Consider the following 20,868-nt stretch of genomic DNA (forward strand, 5'->3'; position numbering starts at 1 on the left):
GTCATTTTTTTTTTTTTTTTTTGTGTGACAAAAAAATACCGTTGCATTTATTTAAACTATTTTATGACTATATATATATGAAGGCATCTCAAAGCCACAATATATATATATATATATATATATTTTACTCTTTTTTTTTTTATTTTTTTTTTTTACAACGGTACTTATTACCGTCGCAAAAAACTTTTTTTTTTTTCTTTTTGCGACTGCAACTGGTGCCGTCGCAAAAACTCTATTTTTTTGCGACAACAATCTCTGTCGTCGCAAATACTCTATTTTTTTTTTTTGCGACAATATTTTCTGTCGTCGCAAATACTCTATTTTTTTGCGACTGCAAGTTGTGTCGTCGCAAAAAGTCATATTTTTTGTGACGGCAAGTTGTGCCGTCTCAAAAAGTCACATTTTTTTGCGACGGCAAGTTGTACCGTCTCAAAAAAGTCACATTATTTGCGACGGCATTGCGACGACAAATGTGCCGTCGCAAAAAGTTCCATCTCTTATGCCCACTTTTCTTGTAGAGATCAAGTAGTCAAATGACATGGTTATGAAAGTTCACCGAGTCGAGTCTAGTCTAATCTGAATTTTTGTTTCCTCTGGCTCCATTCCTACTACTTCGTTCATGGTTGGCCTTTCACTGCCTTTCACTCTTAAGCGTCCTTCTCTACTAAAATAGCAACTTTCTTAATCTTAATGTGGTCAGCCTTTGCGTAATCCATCAACGATTTCAAATAAGAGATCCTCTTTCTTGAGGAAAGAAAAAGTATCTAACTACATTTCTTTCCTCTTTATGCCTATCAAAAGATAGTGCCTTCTTACCCATCCGTAACTCCACTAGGACCGCCCCAAAACTATAAGCTTCACTCTTTATACGAAGTGGTTTAATTGAATTGTCTAGGACCAAGTGAAAATCCAGAGTTGGATACTTTCTGTGTACTTCTATCAAAAGAGGATACTACACCTAAGGGTTGTGTTTTCGTTGATTTTAATTAATTAATTTATTTTTTTGAAAATGAAACCAATTAAATTTAAAGCACCCATTGTTTTCATTTATGTGCGGAAACAAAATTTTGAAATTGCTAAAACAACTTTTTACGGTTTCCTAAGAAGTGGGGTTTTTTAAATGACAAAAAAATTCCCAAAAATATGTTTTCGAAAAAGTTCTCAAGCTAGTTTGTGTCTTTTTCATAAAATGAATACAAAAAAAACAGAAAACGAAAACACAATTAAACAGTAAATTTTAGAAGGAAGTACCGTAATACTTTCACTTCTTTTCCATTTTCACTTCCATTCAAGGAAATGATGAGAAGTACAGTTTACATGTGCTAATGTACAAAGCAAACCTCAACAAGAAGTTCAATTAAAAGCACTCAAAACAACACACAAAGTCCTAACCACTTAAGCTTTAAGCTAGCTCATGATAAGCTATATATAGCAGCTCAATATCCATTCTTGATGATATATCAATCACATAATCACACGGCCTTCACAGCGAGGAACCTTGGTTCCTTAGGAAGGAACTTCTGCTCAGCATAGACTGACATGTAGTCCCCAAACACATACTTCGGATAAGCAACTTCTTCATCCTCTTCATGGTTCACCTTTTCCATAACTAGTTCTTTTGCAGGAGCTATGGTTGCGTCGAGCGACGGATTGTAGAACGAAGCAATCGACCTTCTGTTCCCATCCAGTTTGGTCAAAACCCTGTGCCAAACACTCTTGTACCTCCCATTGCTCAACACCTCGATCTGGTCACCAGTGTTGATGACAATGGAATTGGGCATTGGTTGGACATCAATCCATTGTCCATCTTTGAGGATCTGAAGTCCTCCAACTTTGTCGTCTTGATAGAGTAAGATGACACCTCCGGCATCGGTGTGGGCCCGAAGTCCGATCACCTTGTCGGGATGAGGACATGGTGGGTAATGGCTGACCTTGGTGCCAAAGAAGGCTTTTTCACCATCTCCACCGTTGAATGCTTTCTTGATGTATCCCTTTGGCAAGCCCAAGTTCTCATCCATGGCTTCCATCACTTTCTCGCCCAGTTTCCTCAACTTAGATCGGTATTCTGTCATCGTTTCCCTGTCATCAAGTTCACAAGTTAGACCATATTATTAAACACGGTGAGCGTTTTGAAAGTACTCTGTTAGATTACCACTGGTCTTAAAAACTTAATCTGTTAAAAAATAGACTTAATTATACATATCAAATTAATACTCTCCTCACATATGATCTCGTTTGGCACATGGATTGACAAACAAATTGAGTGAACAAAATACATAAAGATAAATAAAATAAAATTAAGTGCATAATAATAAAGATTAGAAGGGTAAAAAGACTTGAATTTTGGTCTTGAACCTTCTCAGAACCAGAAGTTTAATACCATATTAAATAATCAATAACTAATTTGGAGAGCAATAGATCTGGTATTAGTAGTGATAGACCATATTCTTTTTTCTTTTCTTTTGTTTTAATATTATATATAAAATAAACAATTTTTTTTACTATACAAAGATAATGATTCTCACGTGTATTTATTAATGTGAGTTGTATTACATTTGTGTTGTGTATTTATTAATGTGAGTTGTATTACATTTGTGTTGAGTGATAAGAAAATGTTATAAGAAATCTGTTTATGTAAATCATTACTCAATTTAAAATTTAGATTACATCTTTTTATGCTTTGCTTGGTTGCTGATAAAATTAGGTTATTCTTGAGTCTCTTCCGACTTTTTCTATATTTTCTCAGTAACCAAACAAGAGTACTCATAATTCATAGCAACTGGAAGACAAATCGAGAACAAGAATGATAGGTGAATTTGCTTACTTGAATCGCGGAGTCTTTAGTATTGGCCACTCCTTATCATCAGAGAGGAGGAAAACATCCTCCCAATCCACATTCTCCAACTTGTCGCCACTCTTCTTGTCCATCAAATCATTCAACATCTTCACTGGTTCTGAGTTCTTGAAACCTTCTTCTCTATCTTTCTCAAAGCATTCAGAGCACACTTTCTTCACCCTCTCAAGGAGCTCCTCTGGTATCCCATGGTTCACCAACTGTGTTTCATACCATATTGGAATAAATACTAATTATAATTTATAACCAAGTTTTTAAATAATGGTATGGAAATCGGTATAAATTATGGCGTAGTGTGATCAGGAGTATCAAATGATACGAATCAGGAATCGGATGAAGGATTGTGAATTTTCAAAATAATTAGTCACAAACTTTATATATATAGTAGCTGATCAAGCTGTGTTAGGTGTGGATCAGCTATGAACAAGTAGTAGCAGCATAGCTATTGAAAATCAAGTGATGAGTTGTAAGTTTTTAAAATAATTAGCACAATTTTTTAAAATTTTTTGGTAGCAGTCGAGCTAGCTGTATGAACTATAAATCAATTATGAACCAATACTGAATTGGTTCATCTATACAAACGATTTTTAAAATCTTGTTTATAATTAAGTGTACTTCAAATGTAGAATCACATAAAAATACCAAGCAGTGTGAATAAAAAATTGAACTGTTATCATAGGAAAACAAAAATACTTGCACAGAAATAGATCACACTCGTGAATCCACCGTGAGACCCACAAGGTTCACATCTTTTGAGTGTTCGCGATCCATTTTCGTACACGTAGAAGTGTTTCATATCTATTGTTTGATATGCCAAGACAAGAGAAGGATGATTCTTGGTGGGTATCTGCTCATGAACATATGATGTGAAGAACAAAGGTGCAGTGCAGTGTATACCGTTGATCACCATTCAAACAAGGGGATCGAACGGTCATGATGATGAAAATTCCACAAATCCCACCAATCTTTTAACATCCTTTTGCATGTTATCATTAGCTAATAGAGAATTTATCAAAGATATGTCATCAGAAAATACCTGAAAGAATCCCCATTCTTCGCACGCATTAGCGATCTGAGCCATTGTCTTGGCCCTCTCTTCTCCATTGAGTTTCGAGAAATCAATCACTGGATTTGCCATTGAAATGAGCAACTGACTTAGAGAGAGAGAGAGAGAGAGGCTTTTTGTAATGCCTTTGCTTGCTGGGGTTGTAGTGGTGAAGATGGTGTCTGATGTCTTAGCCTATTTATAGCCATTTTCTTCCTTCCCGCTATCTTTATTATGTCAACTCTATATATTTTAATCTCTTTGTTTCTTGTTAGGAAAAAAAAAAAAATAAAAAAAAAAAAATAAAGAAATCTTTGTGTTAGGAATTTTATTAATATACAGTGGCGGTTAGGGGTAAGTGGTCAAGGTGTTGGACGGTGACCTTAATTATATTAACTAACTAATTATAACTTACAAAACAAATTTCAAATGTCAATGTTTTGAGTGTATTGCTAACCCACAACACAAGCTTTACTCCTTTTAGGTGATGCATCTCATTTTCTTTTGTTTTAAAACAGTGTTACTAATACAAAAACCACACATAAAATGATACTTATAATTTTATATTTTATAATTATGTGCGTGTTTGTGACACATTCAGTATATTACATTAGATTTGAGCATCCATTTCATCAAGAACATTAAACCTTGATCCTCTCCCGCCAATGGACCTCATGGACTTCGTTTACACCACCTGAGAAGGTGACAATTATGTTGGACAATTTTTATTATATTTGAAAAATAAATTCTGTTTGTGTACTTAACAACAAACAGAGTACAGAAGAAATAAAAGAAAATGAGAGAATTTGTTTGATTACAAAAATCAAAACAGAAAAATAAAATAAAATAAATAAAAATAGATTTTTATTTTGTTACAAAAACAAAATTAAAATCTGATTTAAATAAATAATAAACCAGAAAATAAATTAACAACTTACTCGATTAATTTCTTGAACAAATTTTTGATCAAGTCCAATGTTTAACACTGTGTCCTTAAGACAGATTCGTCCTCTCCATGGTGCTTTCAGATTTTCAGACGTCTATCTCACAGGATAAAATGATCAACAATGAATAAATGCAGCACTACAATTTATTCGCACAACGAACACACTTTGTGTTTACACTCTTTCTCACAGAAAATTAGATGCAGCAAAATGCAGAGAGCAGTAACAGATTTACGGACGAAAATTAGAGTGAAAATCAAATGAGGGACTTGTCTTATTTGTAGATGTAGTGGCACTCTTTTATTTTGAATTGAACGGGTAGCATACCTGTTTGAACAGGTACTGAACCTATTGAGTTTGAATTTGGATTGTTTGGGTTCAAATTTAAATTCGGACAGATAAAAATTGTATTTGAATTGATTCGAATCTGTACAGAATTTCAGATCTGTTTGTGCAGAAACCATGAAGAGGTGCAAAAATTGAATTTGAATTTTCCAATTGAAATTTAAATTCAAATAGTCAGAATTTATTTTCCAAAGATAAAAAATAAATTCAAATGTTTTTAGCACAAAAAGATTAGTATTGGGCTGGACAAGCCCAACCCAACTACACACCCGCGCCCAAGCCCAACCCAGTCCAGCTCGCCCGATCGACTGGATGGACGGTGCGCGCGTATGTTTATTTTGGGTCCAATCGGTCTAACCCATTTTGCCTATAACCTCCATCTCTACAAAACTCGGGTGCCCTTTGGGGCCTACCCCAAGTTCCAATCTCATGCCTTATAAACCCACTCAAAGTTTTCTACCAAATCAATGTGGGACAAGCCATTTTTCAAACCTTAAGGAATTTTTACCAAAAACTCCATTTTCATGGAGCTTACTTTGGTTTCAATTTCTCATTCACCCGATAATGGTTTTGAGCAATATACCACGTGAATCACAACGCAGCATAGAACGCGTTACCACTTAGATCCGCCAACTTTGGCGCACGAGTCCCGCCTAAAAATTAGACCAAAGTTTAGGAAAAATTCTATTTTTCCAGAATTTCCAAAACCATTTCTAACAATCCCCCACATGAATGAAATTTGATGACAACGGAAATGCAACAATATACAGAATTTGTCGAAAGAGTATAAATCGAAAATATTTTGCATCATGATAGGTAGCTTTCGGCCTTGAACTTTCCCTAGTGATAACTTATCGGACTTACTAGCTAACCAATGGACGCGATGCCTTGAATTGTTCAACCGTTTATGTAAGCCAAGACAATAGATTTCACACAAAATATCTTCTGACACATCGTGGTTCTCACGGCTGTGTTCATTTTGGCCTTGAACGCTCCTGGTTTTTATGAGTGCTTCTAGAGAATTTAGCCTTTTCATTCTCATAAAACCAGCCCCAATTCGACACTCATATAGGTGATTCTTATTGTAAGTATCTCCTTACACTCGTCTTGATTTTTATGCCTAAACCAAGATATAAGTAATCATTAAAAGCTAAGCTTATCCTTAGACCTCTGCATACAATAGATGTTGTAGATATCACTCTCACCATATGAATGGGTAGAAAATTTTAGTCTCTTGTTGATTTCTGGCAAGCCATACAGAACTTAGTTGTCCCTTTAAACTTAGTTCTTGAGATCTCTAGTCATATAAGTAGGGTTACCATTATGATGACTCTTATGCAATAGGTTTTAATCCCATCCCCTTCCATGAATTATACACTTACTCTTTTGTCAAACCTTTTGTTAACAGATCCGTAATATTCTCTTTAGATTTTATATAATCTATTGAGATTATTCCATTTGAGAGCAATTGCCTTACGGTATTATGTCAACGACGAATATGTCGTGACTTACCATTATACATATGACTTTGTGCCCTGCTTACTGCAGATTGACTATCACAATGAATGCAAATAGCTGGCACAGGTTTTGGCCACATTGGATTGTCTTCTAAGAAGTAGCGAAGCCATTCTGCTTCTTTTCCTACTTCGTCTAAAGCAATGAACTCAGATTCCATTGTGGATCGTGCGATGCATGTTTGTTTCGTGGATTTCCAAGAAACAACAGCGCCTCCCAGAGTAAAGACATATCTACTAATAGATTTTGAATCTTTAGTATCCGATATCCAATTGGCATCACAATAACCTTCGAGTACTGCTGGATATCGAGTAAAGTTCAAACTATAATCACGGGTAAATCTTAGATATCTAAGAACTCGAATGATCGCTTTCCAATGGTTTTCTTCGCGGTTGCTAGTGTACCTAATCAATTTATTGACTACATAAGTTATGTCAGGATGAGTACAATTCGTTAGGTACATTAGGCTTCCAATAATTTGGGAGTATTTTAACTAAGACATCGCATCACTTTTATTTTTTGATAAATAAAGATTGATATTTACAGGTATTCTAGCTACATTCATATCATCATTGATAAATTTATCAAGAATTTTCTCAATATAATGTGATTGAGATAATGTATATCCGTCAGATGTTTTAGTAATTTTCATTTCTAATATAACATCTGCGACTCTCGTATCTTTCATATCGAATCTTCTATTAAGCATTTGCTTAGTTGATTTGATCATATTTGACTGCTTTCAATGATAAGCATGTCATCCACATAAAGACAAACTATGACATATCCTTGGTCAGTGTTTTTAACATAAATACACTTATCACATTCATTTATCTTAAACCCATTAGTAAGCATAGCATAATCAAATTTTTTATGCCATTGCTTAGGTGCTTGTTTTAATCCATAAAGAGATTTTACAAGCCGACAAACTTTCTTTTCTTGCTCCGGTACTACAAACCCTTCAGGTTGCTCCATATAGATCTCTTCATTTAAATCACCGTTTAAGAAAGTTGTCTTAACATCCATTTGATGTATTTCTAAATTATACAACGCTACTATAGCAATAAGCATGTGGATAGATGTTATTCTTGTCACAAGAGAATATGTGTCAAAATAATACAGACCTTCCTTTTGCCTGTAACCTTTTACTACAAGTCTTGCTTTATACTTATCTATTAAGCCATTTACTTTTATTTTTCTCTTGAATATCCACTTATATCCAAGAGATTTAGAACCAACTGGAAGATCCACCAATTCCCAAGTATGATTTTGCATAATGGATTCAATTTCATTATTAACAGCCTCTTTTTCACAAAGGTGCTTCAGGACCTATCATTGCTTCCTTGAAGCTTTGAGGTTCATTTTCTAACAGGTATGTCAGAAAATCTGGACCGAAGGATTTTGATGTTCTTGCTCTCTTACTTTGTCTTGGTTCATCATCAGTTAAATCCTGTTGGTCAAGACCATTACTAGCCTCTTGTATTTGATTGTCATTAGTCTCTTAACTTTGCGTATAATCATAAGTTCTTTTCTGTGAATTTAATTCCTGTCCTTTCTTGTAAGGAAAGACATGTTCAAAAAACATAGCATTCCTTGACTCTATAATAGTGTTCACATTTAGATCAGGTATTTTTGATTTATAAGTTAGAAATCGATATGCACTACTATTCTGAGTATAACCAATAAACACACAATCCACTATTTTTGGTCAAATCTTAGTCTTTTTAGGAACAAGAATTTCAATTTTTGCCAAACACCCTCACACTTTTAAGTATTTGTAGGAAGGTGGTCGACCTTTCCATAATTCATAAGGAGTGCTGTTGATTTTCTTGTGGGGTATTCTGTTAAGAACATAATTAGTAGACAATATTGCTTCCCCCCACAAGTTTTGCGGTAAACCTGAACTTAGTAACATGGCATTCATCATTTTTTTAAGGGTTCTATTCTTCCTTTCAGCAATTCTATTTTGCTGTGGAGAATAAGGTGCTGTAGTTTGGTGAATAATGACATGTTGTGCACAAAATTCATTTAATGGTGCATCATATTCACTACCCCTATCACTTCTAATCATTTTAATGGTTTTTCTAATTTGATTTTCAACTTCAGTTTTGTAGAGTTTAAACATTTCTAAGGCTTCATCTTTACTTCTAAGTAAGTATAAATAACAATATCTTATGCAATCATCGATAAATGTTATGAAATACTTTTTGCTTCCTCTAGTTTGAACAAATTTAAGATCATATACATTTGTATGAATTAATTCTAGAGGTTCGGTTTTTCTTTCAATCGATTTAAATGGAGCCTTGGTTAGTTTCACTTCTACACAAATCTCACATTTGTGATTAGGATCAATTTCAAAGTTTGGTATAACCAAACCAATTAATCTACGCTAAGCATCAAAATTCACATGTTCTAATCTACCATGCCATAAATTTGACACAAGAATATAAGCAAAAGATGTGTTATTCTTATTCATAGTAAGTTTTGGTACAACCGTCATTACATTCAATTTGAAGGGACCATCACTCATGTATCCCTTACCAACATACACACCACTCTTTATTAATACAATTTTGTCAGACTCAAAGACAAGCCTAAAGTCATTTTTACTTAACAAAGAACCAGAAACCAGATTCTTCCGGAAGTTAGGTACACGCAGTACGTTGTTAAGGGTTAGTTCCTTCCCTGATGTCATTTTCAAGATCACTTTTCCTTGTTCAGCCACAGTAGAAGTAGAAGAATTTCTCATGAAAAGTTGTTCACCATTTGCAACCTTATTGTAAGTTGTGAACATTTTCTTATTCGCACAGATGTGAAGAGTTGCTCTAGTGTCAACCCACTATTCTTTGGGATTTCCAACCAAATTAGCCTCAGACACCACAGTAGAGAGATTGATGTCATTTACCCCGTTAGAAATGTAATCTAATTCTGTCACATTGGCTTGATTGGTGGTCTTCTTGCTTGTATTTCCGCGATCTTTCTTAGGACGGCAGCAATTAGAAGCTCGATGTCCAGTCTTGCCACAACTATAACATTTTCCTTTGAACTTCTTATTGCCATTGTTGTCGCCTTATTTAGGATCATTTCCAGCAAACTTCCTCTTTTTGTTATGTGGTTTGTGCACTTATTCAACCACATTAGTCTTGGACTCAGTGGGATTTTTACCATTCATCTTTTTAGCCTTCCGGTTATCTTTCTCAATTCTTAGTCTTACAATAGGTTCATCCATTGTCATCTCTTTGTGTTTATGTTTTAAATAATTTTTGAAATCTTTCCAAGCTGGTGGTAATTTTTCCACTAACGCAGTGACTTGGAAAGACTCGCTCAGAGACATACCCTCACAATGAATATCATGTAAAATTAATTGAAAACTTTGAACTTGAGAAATTACCACTTGGGAGTCTACCATAACGAAATCTAAAAATTTACTGACAACAAATTTCTTTGTGCCGGCATCCTTTGTCATGTATTTTATCTCCAAAGAATCTCATAATTCTTTTGCTGTTTTCAGAGGGCTATAAACATTATACAGCATGTTGTCAAGGCCATTGAGGATGTAGTTTCTGTACAGGAAATCAGAATGCTTCCAAGCGTCTACAGCGACAACAACTTGCCGATCACTTTCATTCTCGCTAAGTACTAGAGCCTTTTCATAGAGAAACCAGGCCAAATTTAGAGTTGTAAGATAGAATAGTATTTTCTGTTGTCATCTCTTAAACTCAGTGCCATTAAATTTTTCTTATTTTTCTCCATGATTTATCGGAACTTGAACATGGTTCTGGATAGAGACCGGAGTCGTTGTAACGATCGGATCTGGAGTACTACTTTCCGTAGCCATAATATCTAATTACAAAAATCAGAAAAAACCAAAACACAAATAAATTTTCTAGTTACTAAAATCAAAAAAATAAATTATGATACAAAATAATTTTATTTTTCCTTGTTACTAAAATTAGAAAAATAAAATATTACAATAATTTTCTGTAACACAAATTAATATTCTGCAATTGTTAATGACATGAGTATATTATTGCTAGTTGTCAAAGAAAATAAACAGTATATTACTACTATTTGTCAAACAGGATATTACTACTATTTGTATTTTCTAACCAAAATATCACTTTGTAAACTCATAGAAAATTAAATACAATGAAGATACCAAAAAATACTATGTCTTAAGATTGTTAGACAATCTTCACTGTATTTGAAAAATAAATTCTGTTTATGTACTTAACAACAAACAGAGTACAGAAGAAATAAAAGAAAATAAGAGAATTTGTTTGATTACAAAAATCAAACCAGAAAAATAAAATAAAATAAATAAAAACATATTTTTATTTTATTACAAAAACAAAATCAAAATCTGATTTAAATAAATAATAAACTAGAAAATAAATTAACAACTTACTTGATTAATTTCTTGAACAAACTTTTGATCAAGTCCAGTGTTTAACACTGTGTCCTTAAGACAAATTTGTCTCCTCCACGGTACTTTCAGATTTTCGAACGTCTATCTCCAACGATAAAATGATCAATAACGAATAAATGCAGTACTACAATTTATTCGCATAACAAACACACTTTGTGTTTGCACTCTTTCTCACAGAAAATTAGATGCAGCAAAATGCAGAAAGCAATAGCAGATTTAAAGACGAAAATTATAGTGAAAATCAAATGAGGGACTTATCTTATTTATAGATGTAGTGACACCCTTTTATTTTGAATTGAACAGGTACTGAACCTGTTGGGTTTGAATTTGGACTGTTTGGGTTCAAATTTAAATTCGGACAGATAAAAACTGTATTTGAACAGTTTCGAATATGTATAGAATTTCGGATCTGTTTGTATAGAAACCATGAAGAGGTACAAAAATTGAATTTGAATTTTCCAACTAAAATTTAAATTCAAACGGTCAGAATTTATTTTCCAAAGATAAAAAATAAATTCAAATATTTTTGGTCCAAAAAGATTAGTATTGGGCCGGACAAGCCTAACCCAACCACGCACCCGCGGCCGACCGAATGGACGGCGGCGCGCATGTGTTTTTTTTTGGATCCAATGGGTCTAGTATTAGGCCGGACAAGCCCAACCCAACCCAACCACACACCCGCGCCCAAGCCTGCCCGCCCGGATGGCGGCGGCACGCGTGCGTGTTTATTTTGTGTCCAATGGATCTAGCCCATTTTGTCCATAACCTCCTTCTTTACAAAACATAGGTGTCCCTTGGGGCCTACCCACTCAAAGTTTCTCACCAAATTAATGTGGGACAAGTCATTTTTCAAACTTTAAGGAACTTTCACCAAAAACTCCATTTTCATGGAGCTCACTTTGGCTTCAATTTTTCATTCACCCGATAATGGTTTTGAGTAACCAAATATACCACGTAAATCATAACGCGACATAAAACGCGTTACCACTTAGACCCGCTAACTTTAGGACACGGGTTCCACATAAAAATTAGACTAAAATTTAGAAAAAATTCTATTTTTTCAGAATTTTCAAAACCATTTCTAACAAATTATGCTAATCAAACGGCTGTGATCGTGTTAGAAAATCAGAACTTCATACTTTGTATGTTTATTTTGATAAAAAGATTAAGTTATTGTAGCATTATCGGAAAAAAAAAAAATTGATCATCACAACAATTTTGGTTTGAAGATTTGGAATGTGGAGGTTTTCGGTCATGTGGAGTCCAAGCTTAAAGCTGCTGAGGCTGAGTTACATTCGTGGGATCTAACAGCTGAAGAAAGAGATCTTGTAGAAGATGAAGTTAGACAAAAAATTGAGAACAGAAATGAAGTGTGGAAGCTTAGAAAAAGGCTAGAGTGGCTATGGTTGCAGAAATCCAGACTGAATTGGGCCTTAAAAGGGGACAAAAACACCAGATATTTCCATATTATGGCATCAAGAAGACATAGTAAGAACGTCCTTGATTCACTGAAGATTAATGGTACCCTATATGAGGATCCTGCGGAGTTGAAACAGGCAGTGGCAGCTCACTTTAAAACTTTGTTCGCTGAAGTTTGGAAGATTAGACCAAGGCTAGGGGGTGAATTTAGAAGCATTGATCAAAATCAGATTCAATCTTGTTTGGTGAAAGAGTTCTCAAGAGCAAAGGTTTGGGCAGCAATTAAGGAATGTGATGGCAATAAGGCCCCGGGGCCTGATGGATTTAATCTCACTTGCTTCCAAAAGGGATGGAAATTTATGAAGGATGATATCATGAAATTCATGCAAGAGTTTCATGATAATGGTGTATTGGGTAATGGAATTAATTGTTCTTTTGTGACCCTCGTTCCCAAAATAGTTAGTCCAGAATCAATTACAGACTTTAGGCCTATCAGCCTAATTAGCTCAGTCTATAAAGTGGTGGCAAAAGTCCTGGCCAATAGGATGAAGTTAGTGTTGCCAAAAATTATTGATAGAGTCCAATCAGCATTCCTAAGTGGCAGGAATATTATGGATGGTGTTCTTGTTGCAAATGAGATTGTGGATTGGTGGAAGAAGACTAACAGAAAGGGGCTAATCATTAAGTTGGATTTCGAAAAAGCCTATGACACTGTTAACTGGAATTTCCTCATCCAAATGCTAGAGAATTTTGGTTTTGGAACTACTTGGACCAAATGGATAAAAGAATGCATTTCTTCTGCAAGAGTGTCAATTCTTGTTAATGGGTCACCATCACCAGAGTTTTGCCCTCAAAAAGGATTAAGGCAAGGTGACCCTATATCCCCTTTCTTGTTTAATGTTGTAGCTGAGGGTCTGAATATGCTCATATCAAGAGCTAAAGATATGGGTCTGTTTAGAGGTATATCTGTAGGTGCTAATGGGTTGAATATATCTCACTTACAATTTGCTGATGACACAGTGCTATTCTGTGAGGCTGAAGGGTCACAAATTTTGGCTATAAAAAGAATCCTTAGGTGTTTTGAAGTAATTTCAGGTCTAAGGATCAATTTTGCTAAAAGTGTTGTGTGTGGGGTGGGTGTGGCAGTTGCGGAGGTTGATGAGTTTGCAAGGAAATTGAATTGTCTAAGCTCGAAACTACCATTGAAGTATCTAGGATTACCACTGGGAGCCAGCCCTAGCAGGAGTTTGACTTGGAGGCCAGTTGTAGAGAATTTCAAGAAAAAGTTATCTGGGTGGAAGAGAAGAGTGTTATCTTTTGCTGGTAGAGTCACACTCATTAAGTCTGTGTTGTCTGCTTTACCTGTGTATTACATGTCCCTCTTTAAAATACCTGAGTGTGTCGCAAAAGAGATGGATAGGATTCAAGCATCATTTTTATGGGGTGATTCGGAGCGTAGTAGGAAGTTGCATCTAGTTAGGTGGAATGAAGTGTGCATGAGTTTGAAACAAGGAGGGCTGGGGATCAAAAACATCAGGTTAGCCAATGATAGTTTGCTTTTAAAATGGTGGTGGCGATATGGGCAAGAGGACGAGGCACTGTGGAAGATGGTTATTTGCGAAAAGTATGGTTCAGTTGGGGGTAGATGGTTCCCCGATAAGGACGTTCACGGTCCCATATCCCAGACTTGGAAAGACATCTTATCAGTGGCCCAAAGGAATGGCAGTATTCTCCAATTTTACAAGGACAATGTGGAAATCTTAATAGGTAATGGACAAAGAATCAATTTCTGGAGAGATAATTGGTTGGGTTTAACAACTCTTTTCTGCCAATTTCCTAGATTGTTCCAGTTGGTTAATGATAAAGAGATTTCCTTGAAGGGTCAAGTAGCCAGAAGAGATAGTCAATCTGGATGGTTTTTCAATTTCAAAAGACCACTTCGGGCTTGGGAAGAAGGTGAGTTGGTCAGATTAACCACTGCTCTGGGGTCAGGACCTCTTTTAAGAAGTGATGTGGCTGACAGGTTGGGGTGGAAGGCTGCTCAGTCAGGTATGTTTAAGGTTAATGCTGTTTATGCTTGGGGCATGCTCAATGATGGTCCCACTCACAATTCAGTTGATCTTATCTGGAATAATTTCTCCCCACCGAAGGCAAAATTTTTTTCTTGGTTAGCTTGGAGAGGAAGGCTGAAGACTAAAGATTTGCTTCATAGGTTTGGAATTTTAGAGGGGGAAGATGTCCTCAATTGTATATTCTGTCGTGAGGTTAGAGAATCTATTGACCATGTTATGCTTCATTGTTCTTTTACTTGGAAAATTTGGTCTGATATTATTGATTGGTGGGGTATTCAGTGGGTCATTCCCAGATCCATAGATGGCCTTTTACTCTGGTGGATGGGTTGGAAGTTTAGGAAGAAAGTTAATCTGGTATGGAAGGCTCTTCCAGCAGCAGTGTTGTGGTCTGTGTGGAGTTATAGAAATGAGTGTGTGTTTAAGGCAGTCCAGCCCAATTATCAGGTTCTGTGTGAATGTATCAAGGTGAGGTTAGCAATTTGGATGAGAGCCCAGTTCAGGGATGCTTCATTCTCAGTCAACGATATAGTGTTTAATTGTTCACAAGTCAGGTGCTGTCTAGGATCTCAGTGGTGATTTCTGCTCTGTTACAGGGGTTATCTACTAGTTAGGCTGCTGTTATGGTGTTATATTGGTCTGCTGGTGGATATATAGGTAGCTGCGGGTCAAGTTCTGCTGGTTGCAAGTGTTGCTAGTTGAAGGGGGTGCCCTGTTGTCTGCTCTGGTGTTGAGCCTGCTGGAGATTTTTTACTACTGCTGTGCTGTTAAGCTTGCTGGGTTCGGTATGCACCAAGATGGTGGCTGTTGCTACTTCTACAGCTTGGGTGCAGCATGGATGGACTGCATATTGGTGCAGCATAGCAGTCTGGCTGTGTATGTTGATCTGTTATGCTTGTTGGTACAGCATAGCAGCTTTGGTTTTTAGTCTGATCTGTCACCATGGGTGGACTGCTGGCTAAAACAGACTTTTATCTGTTTGGGTGGTGTTTTTTTGTTCTGTTTACTCTGCTGGTTTGTGAGGTCCGGGTTGTGTGGTTTGGTTTGGTTTGTGGTCTGTCTCTTTCGTTGGTTCCTCACCAACCTTGGGGTGCTAGCAAATGATAGGATGGGTTCTTTGGTGCCAACCTAGTTGGGATCATTTACCTCATTGTGATGCTCCTGCACTCCTCTTTTCTTTATTGGTGTAATTTCTTTCGTACCTTGTACTAGCTTTTACATCAATGAAGTTTTTTTGCTGATCAAAAAAAAAAAAAAACAATTTTGGTTTGAAAATTTGATCATAACATTTTTTGTTTATTTTCCTTCTAGCTGAAATCTTTGCCGACTACCACCGTTCATCATGTTGACTTTCACAATTATCTTGAAGCCCCTACCTTTGACTTTTTACACATGACATGCTTTTGAATGAAAAGGGATCAGGAGATTGAAGTAATACACTGGTTTTCAGGCATGGTTTGAGGGGTAAGGAAGTGCTAGGACTTCTATAATAAACATAAATAATTAATCTATCATCAAACCCTAATTCCATTGTCAACTCCGCATAATTTAATGTATAAACATAATTATCATATAATACATTATTAATAGAGAATGATTTGTAATTTAATCAGTGACAAATTACATTAACGGTCCTTATAGTTTGGAACTTGTGTCACTTTAGTACATAACTTTTTAATTGTGACAAATTGGACCATGAATTTTGAATCTTATTCTAAATAAGGACAATTGAAGATATCGTTGCTCAATTTTAAGGGTAAAGTCGTCAATTTGATAAAATATAAACTATTTTGACAAAAATAAATATTAAAAAAATAATTTTAAAATTTTAAAAATTATTTCCACCCACCAAAGATATAATTAAGTAAAATTAATAAATCTTTTACACATTTATTTATTTATTAAATTAATTTTTATTGTGTGTTTAGATGATAATTATATAATGGGTGGTTATTTTTATTTTCATTAAATTAGTTTCTATTTTTTCAAAAGTCAAATATGGCGACAATTTTGATATCATTATTAAACCAATCTATTAAATAAAAAAAAACCAAAATTTAAAACTTTTCATATATTAAATATATCGATTACACATTAAAAGCCTAATAACCACTCATTACATGATTATTACCTAAACACATAATAAAAATTAATTTAGTAAAATAAATAAATAAATAAATGCATAAAATATTTATCAATTTTATATACTTTTATCTTTGGTGGGTAGAAATAATTTTAAAAAATTTAAAACTATTTTTTTGACATTTATTTTTGTCAAATTTGTTTATATTTTATCAAATGGATGACTTTACCCTTAAAATTAAGTAATGATATATTTAATTGTTCTTATTTTTTGGAACAAAATTTAAAATTTAAGATCAAATGTGTCATAATTAAAAAGTTAAAAATCAAAATGACACGAGTCACAAATTATAAGGACTATTAGCATAATTTGCCCAACTTTCATTTGTAGTTACACTTGGCATATCATCCACCTTTCATTCAATTTTAAATGTCTAATTATTTAGGTATAATTTTAACCTGAATAATTTATATTGACCGTCTGATTAAGAACGTATACATGGGCACGATTACAGATCACATTCATATGTCTCAACCGTACAATTGGTGCCACAAGTCCATAGATTCCTAAGTTATAGAATATTAAGTAACATACACAAATATCATCCTATCATTAATTAATATGTATCTTGTCGGTTTTTATTTTTATCTTTATCAATGAATAAGAAAATTTGTAAATGTTAAGAAAATTATATTAAGTGGACAATTAATTTTGTAAGAATATGCAAGCTCAACATCAACAACACCACCAATTCAAGAAATAACCTTCTAATAGGCCTGTTTGGTATTGCTTAAGGCTCTGTTTGTTTTCAGAGATAGAATGGAGAAAATTAATAGTGAGGGGATTGATAGTGAGAAAATTAAGTAAAATTGTGTTTATTTTGATAATAGTTGTTAATGTGGGGATTGTTAAATTTTTACCCTATAAATAAATATAAAATATTAAAATAAATAAAATTATGATTTTTACATAACAAAAAATATAAAAACATTAAACATTAATGTTTTAAAAAAATGCCCAACATGTTGTAGATACCCCATTTTTGACCGTCCTCAAGACTTGGATGTTCTTGTAAGTTCATCCAGCAACAAGTTTGATTGCTCGGCGAGTGTCTGATTTTCGCGATGGAATGCTCCAGGTTTGATCATTCCAAACCCTATTTCCATTCTGTCTCATTTTTGGACCATGTGTTGGTCTTTGCTTTATGGAGTCCTTGATGGCCTGCCGACCATCATAGAGGGCTGCTGGCCGTGGGCTAGGCCCTGCCGGCCATCCATACGCCCTGCCGGCCACCACCGATGGCCGGCCGGGCACCCTTGTTTTAACAGATATTTTTGCAGATATTTTTGGGCCAGTGTATGGAGGGATGGAAGGCAAGCTCTAAGCTTGTCAAGCAAGCTTTTGCTTGCATTGCCTATATAAGGGGAGGTCCCTCCCCCTTTCTAGAGGTTCAGATTTTTCAGAGACAAAATCTCTCTCTCTCTCTAGCATTCTCACCCGCTCTCTATATATTGTGCCCTATAGTGTTTAGAAGTGTGTTTTCTTCACATTTTTGCAAAGAAACACCTAGTCAAACACCACTACCTTGGAGTTGAGGTCCTTGGAGGTTTGTTTGGAGTTCAAAAAGCTGGTTTTTGGCTCAGAAGTTGTCCTTTTACTGCTGTGCTTCAAAGGTGAGCATAGTCCCTCTTTTAAGCCTATTTTTGTATACCATATTAGTCACTTTTGCATGTTGTTTTAGGCTTGGTTGTTAACTACAAAAAGCTCTATTTTTAAGTGTTAAAAATGGTTGTTTGAGGCCCTATGGGAGTTGGGGGTGTTTCACCCCCTTGTATGCCCTATTTGCTAAACTTTTGGGCCATTCTTTAAAGCCTTTGGAACTATCTCTCTTTGGCCTTTTAACCACTGAATTCCAGAGGAATTTCAGTGGTGGAAAGGTGGTTTTGAGGTCCTAAATGGGAGGGGGTGGTCCCCTCTCCTCTTGTCTTGCTTGCTTGTGTTGATGGTCTCATGCTTGAGCATGTTTTTCTACCATCTCTTGACTTGATCTAAGCATGTTTTTGTGACTTTTTAAACATGTTTTGGCTCTGTTTGTGGTTGGCTTGGCCACTTCTTGCATGTTCCTTACACTTATAGTGTAAATCTTGCTTACTAGCTTAATACGCTTGTTATTTTGGCCTATTATTCTAGCTTATTTTGGCTACACTTCAGCATGTTTTTGCTTATGTTTTGGCATGATTGAACTCTGTTTTGGGTGGTCTTGGTCATATGAGGCTTGCTTTGTATAGCTATAGCATGATAGGCTTTAATAGCTTTGTGTTATGAGTCCTCTAGTATGCTTTGCTTGAGTTGTTTGCATGATTTGACATCATTTAATATATGATTTCAGAGCATATATGATTTCCTTACACTTATAGTGTAAATCTTGCTTACTAGCTTAATACGCTTGCTATTTTGGCCTATTATTCTAGCTTATTTTGGCTACACTCCAGCATGTTTTTGCTTATGTTTTGGCATGATTGAACTCTGTTTTGGGTGGTCTTGGTCATATGAGGCTTGCTTTGTATAGCTATAGCATGATAGGCTTTAATAGCTTTGTGTTATGAGTCCTCTAGTATGCTTTGCTTGAGTTGTTTGCATGATTTGACATCATTTAATATATGATTTCAGAGCATATATCACTGTCATATTCTCATAAGTATCACTCTTTCAATGCTTTTGAGAAGTTAAGCCTCATGCCTTGTTTGTGAGCCAATACATGAGCATATCTTTCTTGCCATCTATGTTGCAAGTCTAGCATGTTTTTTTGCTACTGTTTCGACATGCCTTAGGTCTGTTTTGAATGGTTAAGGTCATTTGAGCATTGCTTAGTATGGTTGTAGTGTAAAGGGCCTTGACTAGCTTTGAGTTTTGAGGCTTTTAACATGTTATGCATGTGATGTTTGCATGGTGTGGCACCATTTAGCATGTAATTTCAGTGTATATAGTGTAGTCATACTCTCACACACTTCACTCCTTCATTACTTTTGAGAGTTGTGTATTGTGCCTTGTTTGTGGCCTAACATGTATGCATGTTTATCTAGTCCTTTAAGCTTCAATTTCAGCATGTCTTGGCCTCTGATTTGGCATGGTTGGTCCAGAGCTGGTGTGGTTGTTTAGGCTATGCATTGCACGTCTCTTGTATGATGTTCTTCACTAGCCTTAGTGTTTTGGGCCCTTAACATGTCTTGCATGCATTGCTTACATGATAGAGTCTTGTGCATGCCACTTTAACATTGAAATGTCTGCCATCTTTCCCATTAGAGGACTTTCACAATTGGACCAACCGGTTAAGGAATGAATCAGTAATGTTAAAATGTGTAAACAAGAATCAACGAAGTAAAACATGCCAAGATAAGCATGTTGTTTGCATTGCATGGTGTTCAACCAGATGTTATGTTGAACACAAGGTGAATTGGTCCATTTCATACTCAAAGTGATGAAAATGAACCAATTCCCTTTGTCTCTGTTGCCTTTGATCTTCCATGATAAGGTAGTGGACTTGAGTCTTGTTTGCATTGCATTTATTGAATGTGTACAAGATTGGATCTTTGGCCATCATGCATTCCAAATGCTTGATTGATGGTTTTGGATCCAATGGTGCCTCTCCCTTGATGTTTTGAGATGATAAGGAGTGGCACAGCACAGAGATGTTCTTGGAAGACCCTCAATTTTCCTCTATTTTGTGCTCTGTTGCAGCTTGGTGTTACAGCACACCAGTGGCTGGCAGTGCCACATTGATGGCCGGCACCCTTGCATTGTTGGCCGGCAGAGGCCCATCTTTGGCCGGCATATGGCCGGCAGGTCACTGGTGTACTCCCCAGCATGGATTTGGTAAGTTTCAGCAGAGAGTTCTTGAAGACACCCTGCAAACAGAGCTTCTAAAGAGCAAATCGGAGGGCATTTCGGGGCGGCAACCGAGAGCATGCATTCTTTATTGTCCAAGGCAGAGCTGAGGCAACCTAGTCTAAATATCATGCATGTTTATTTGGTTTTGTAATTTAATTAATTAGTTTGTTAATTAATTAAGTGTTGTAATAATTAAGTAGCTTAGCTTTGCTATTTCTTTATTGGTTTGTAATAATTAGTCTAATTAGTTTAATTAGATTAGTTAGTTTAGCTTAGC

General features: G+C 35.5%; 1 protein-coding gene across 1 annotated transcript; it reads right to left on the reverse strand.

Annotated features, from left to right (window-relative positions):
* Positions 1–1,223: 1,223 nt before the first annotated feature.
* Positions 1,224–4,159, reverse strand: LOC114261019 (1-aminocyclopropane-1-carboxylate oxidase 5). The gene is made up of 3 exons (XM_028201225.2): positions 3,891–4,159; positions 2,825–3,054; positions 1,224–2,079 (listed from the first exon to the last, which is right to left on the reverse strand). Exons 1-3 carry the CDS (start codon positions 3,990–3,992, stop codon positions 1,473–1,475), a joined length of 939 nt encoding a protein of 312 aa, XP_028057026.2. The 5' UTR covers positions 3,993–4,159; the 3' UTR covers positions 1,224–1,472.
* Between the last annotated feature and the right edge of the window lie 16,709 nt (positions 4,160–20,868).

The sequence above is a fragment of the Camellia sinensis genome, chromosome 3, assembly GCF_055761805.1.
Source record: "Camellia sinensis isolate YWXY chromosome 3, ASM5576180v1, whole genome shotgun sequence".
Lineage (NCBI taxonomy): Eukaryota > Viridiplantae > Streptophyta > Magnoliopsida > Ericales > Theaceae > Camellia > Camellia sinensis.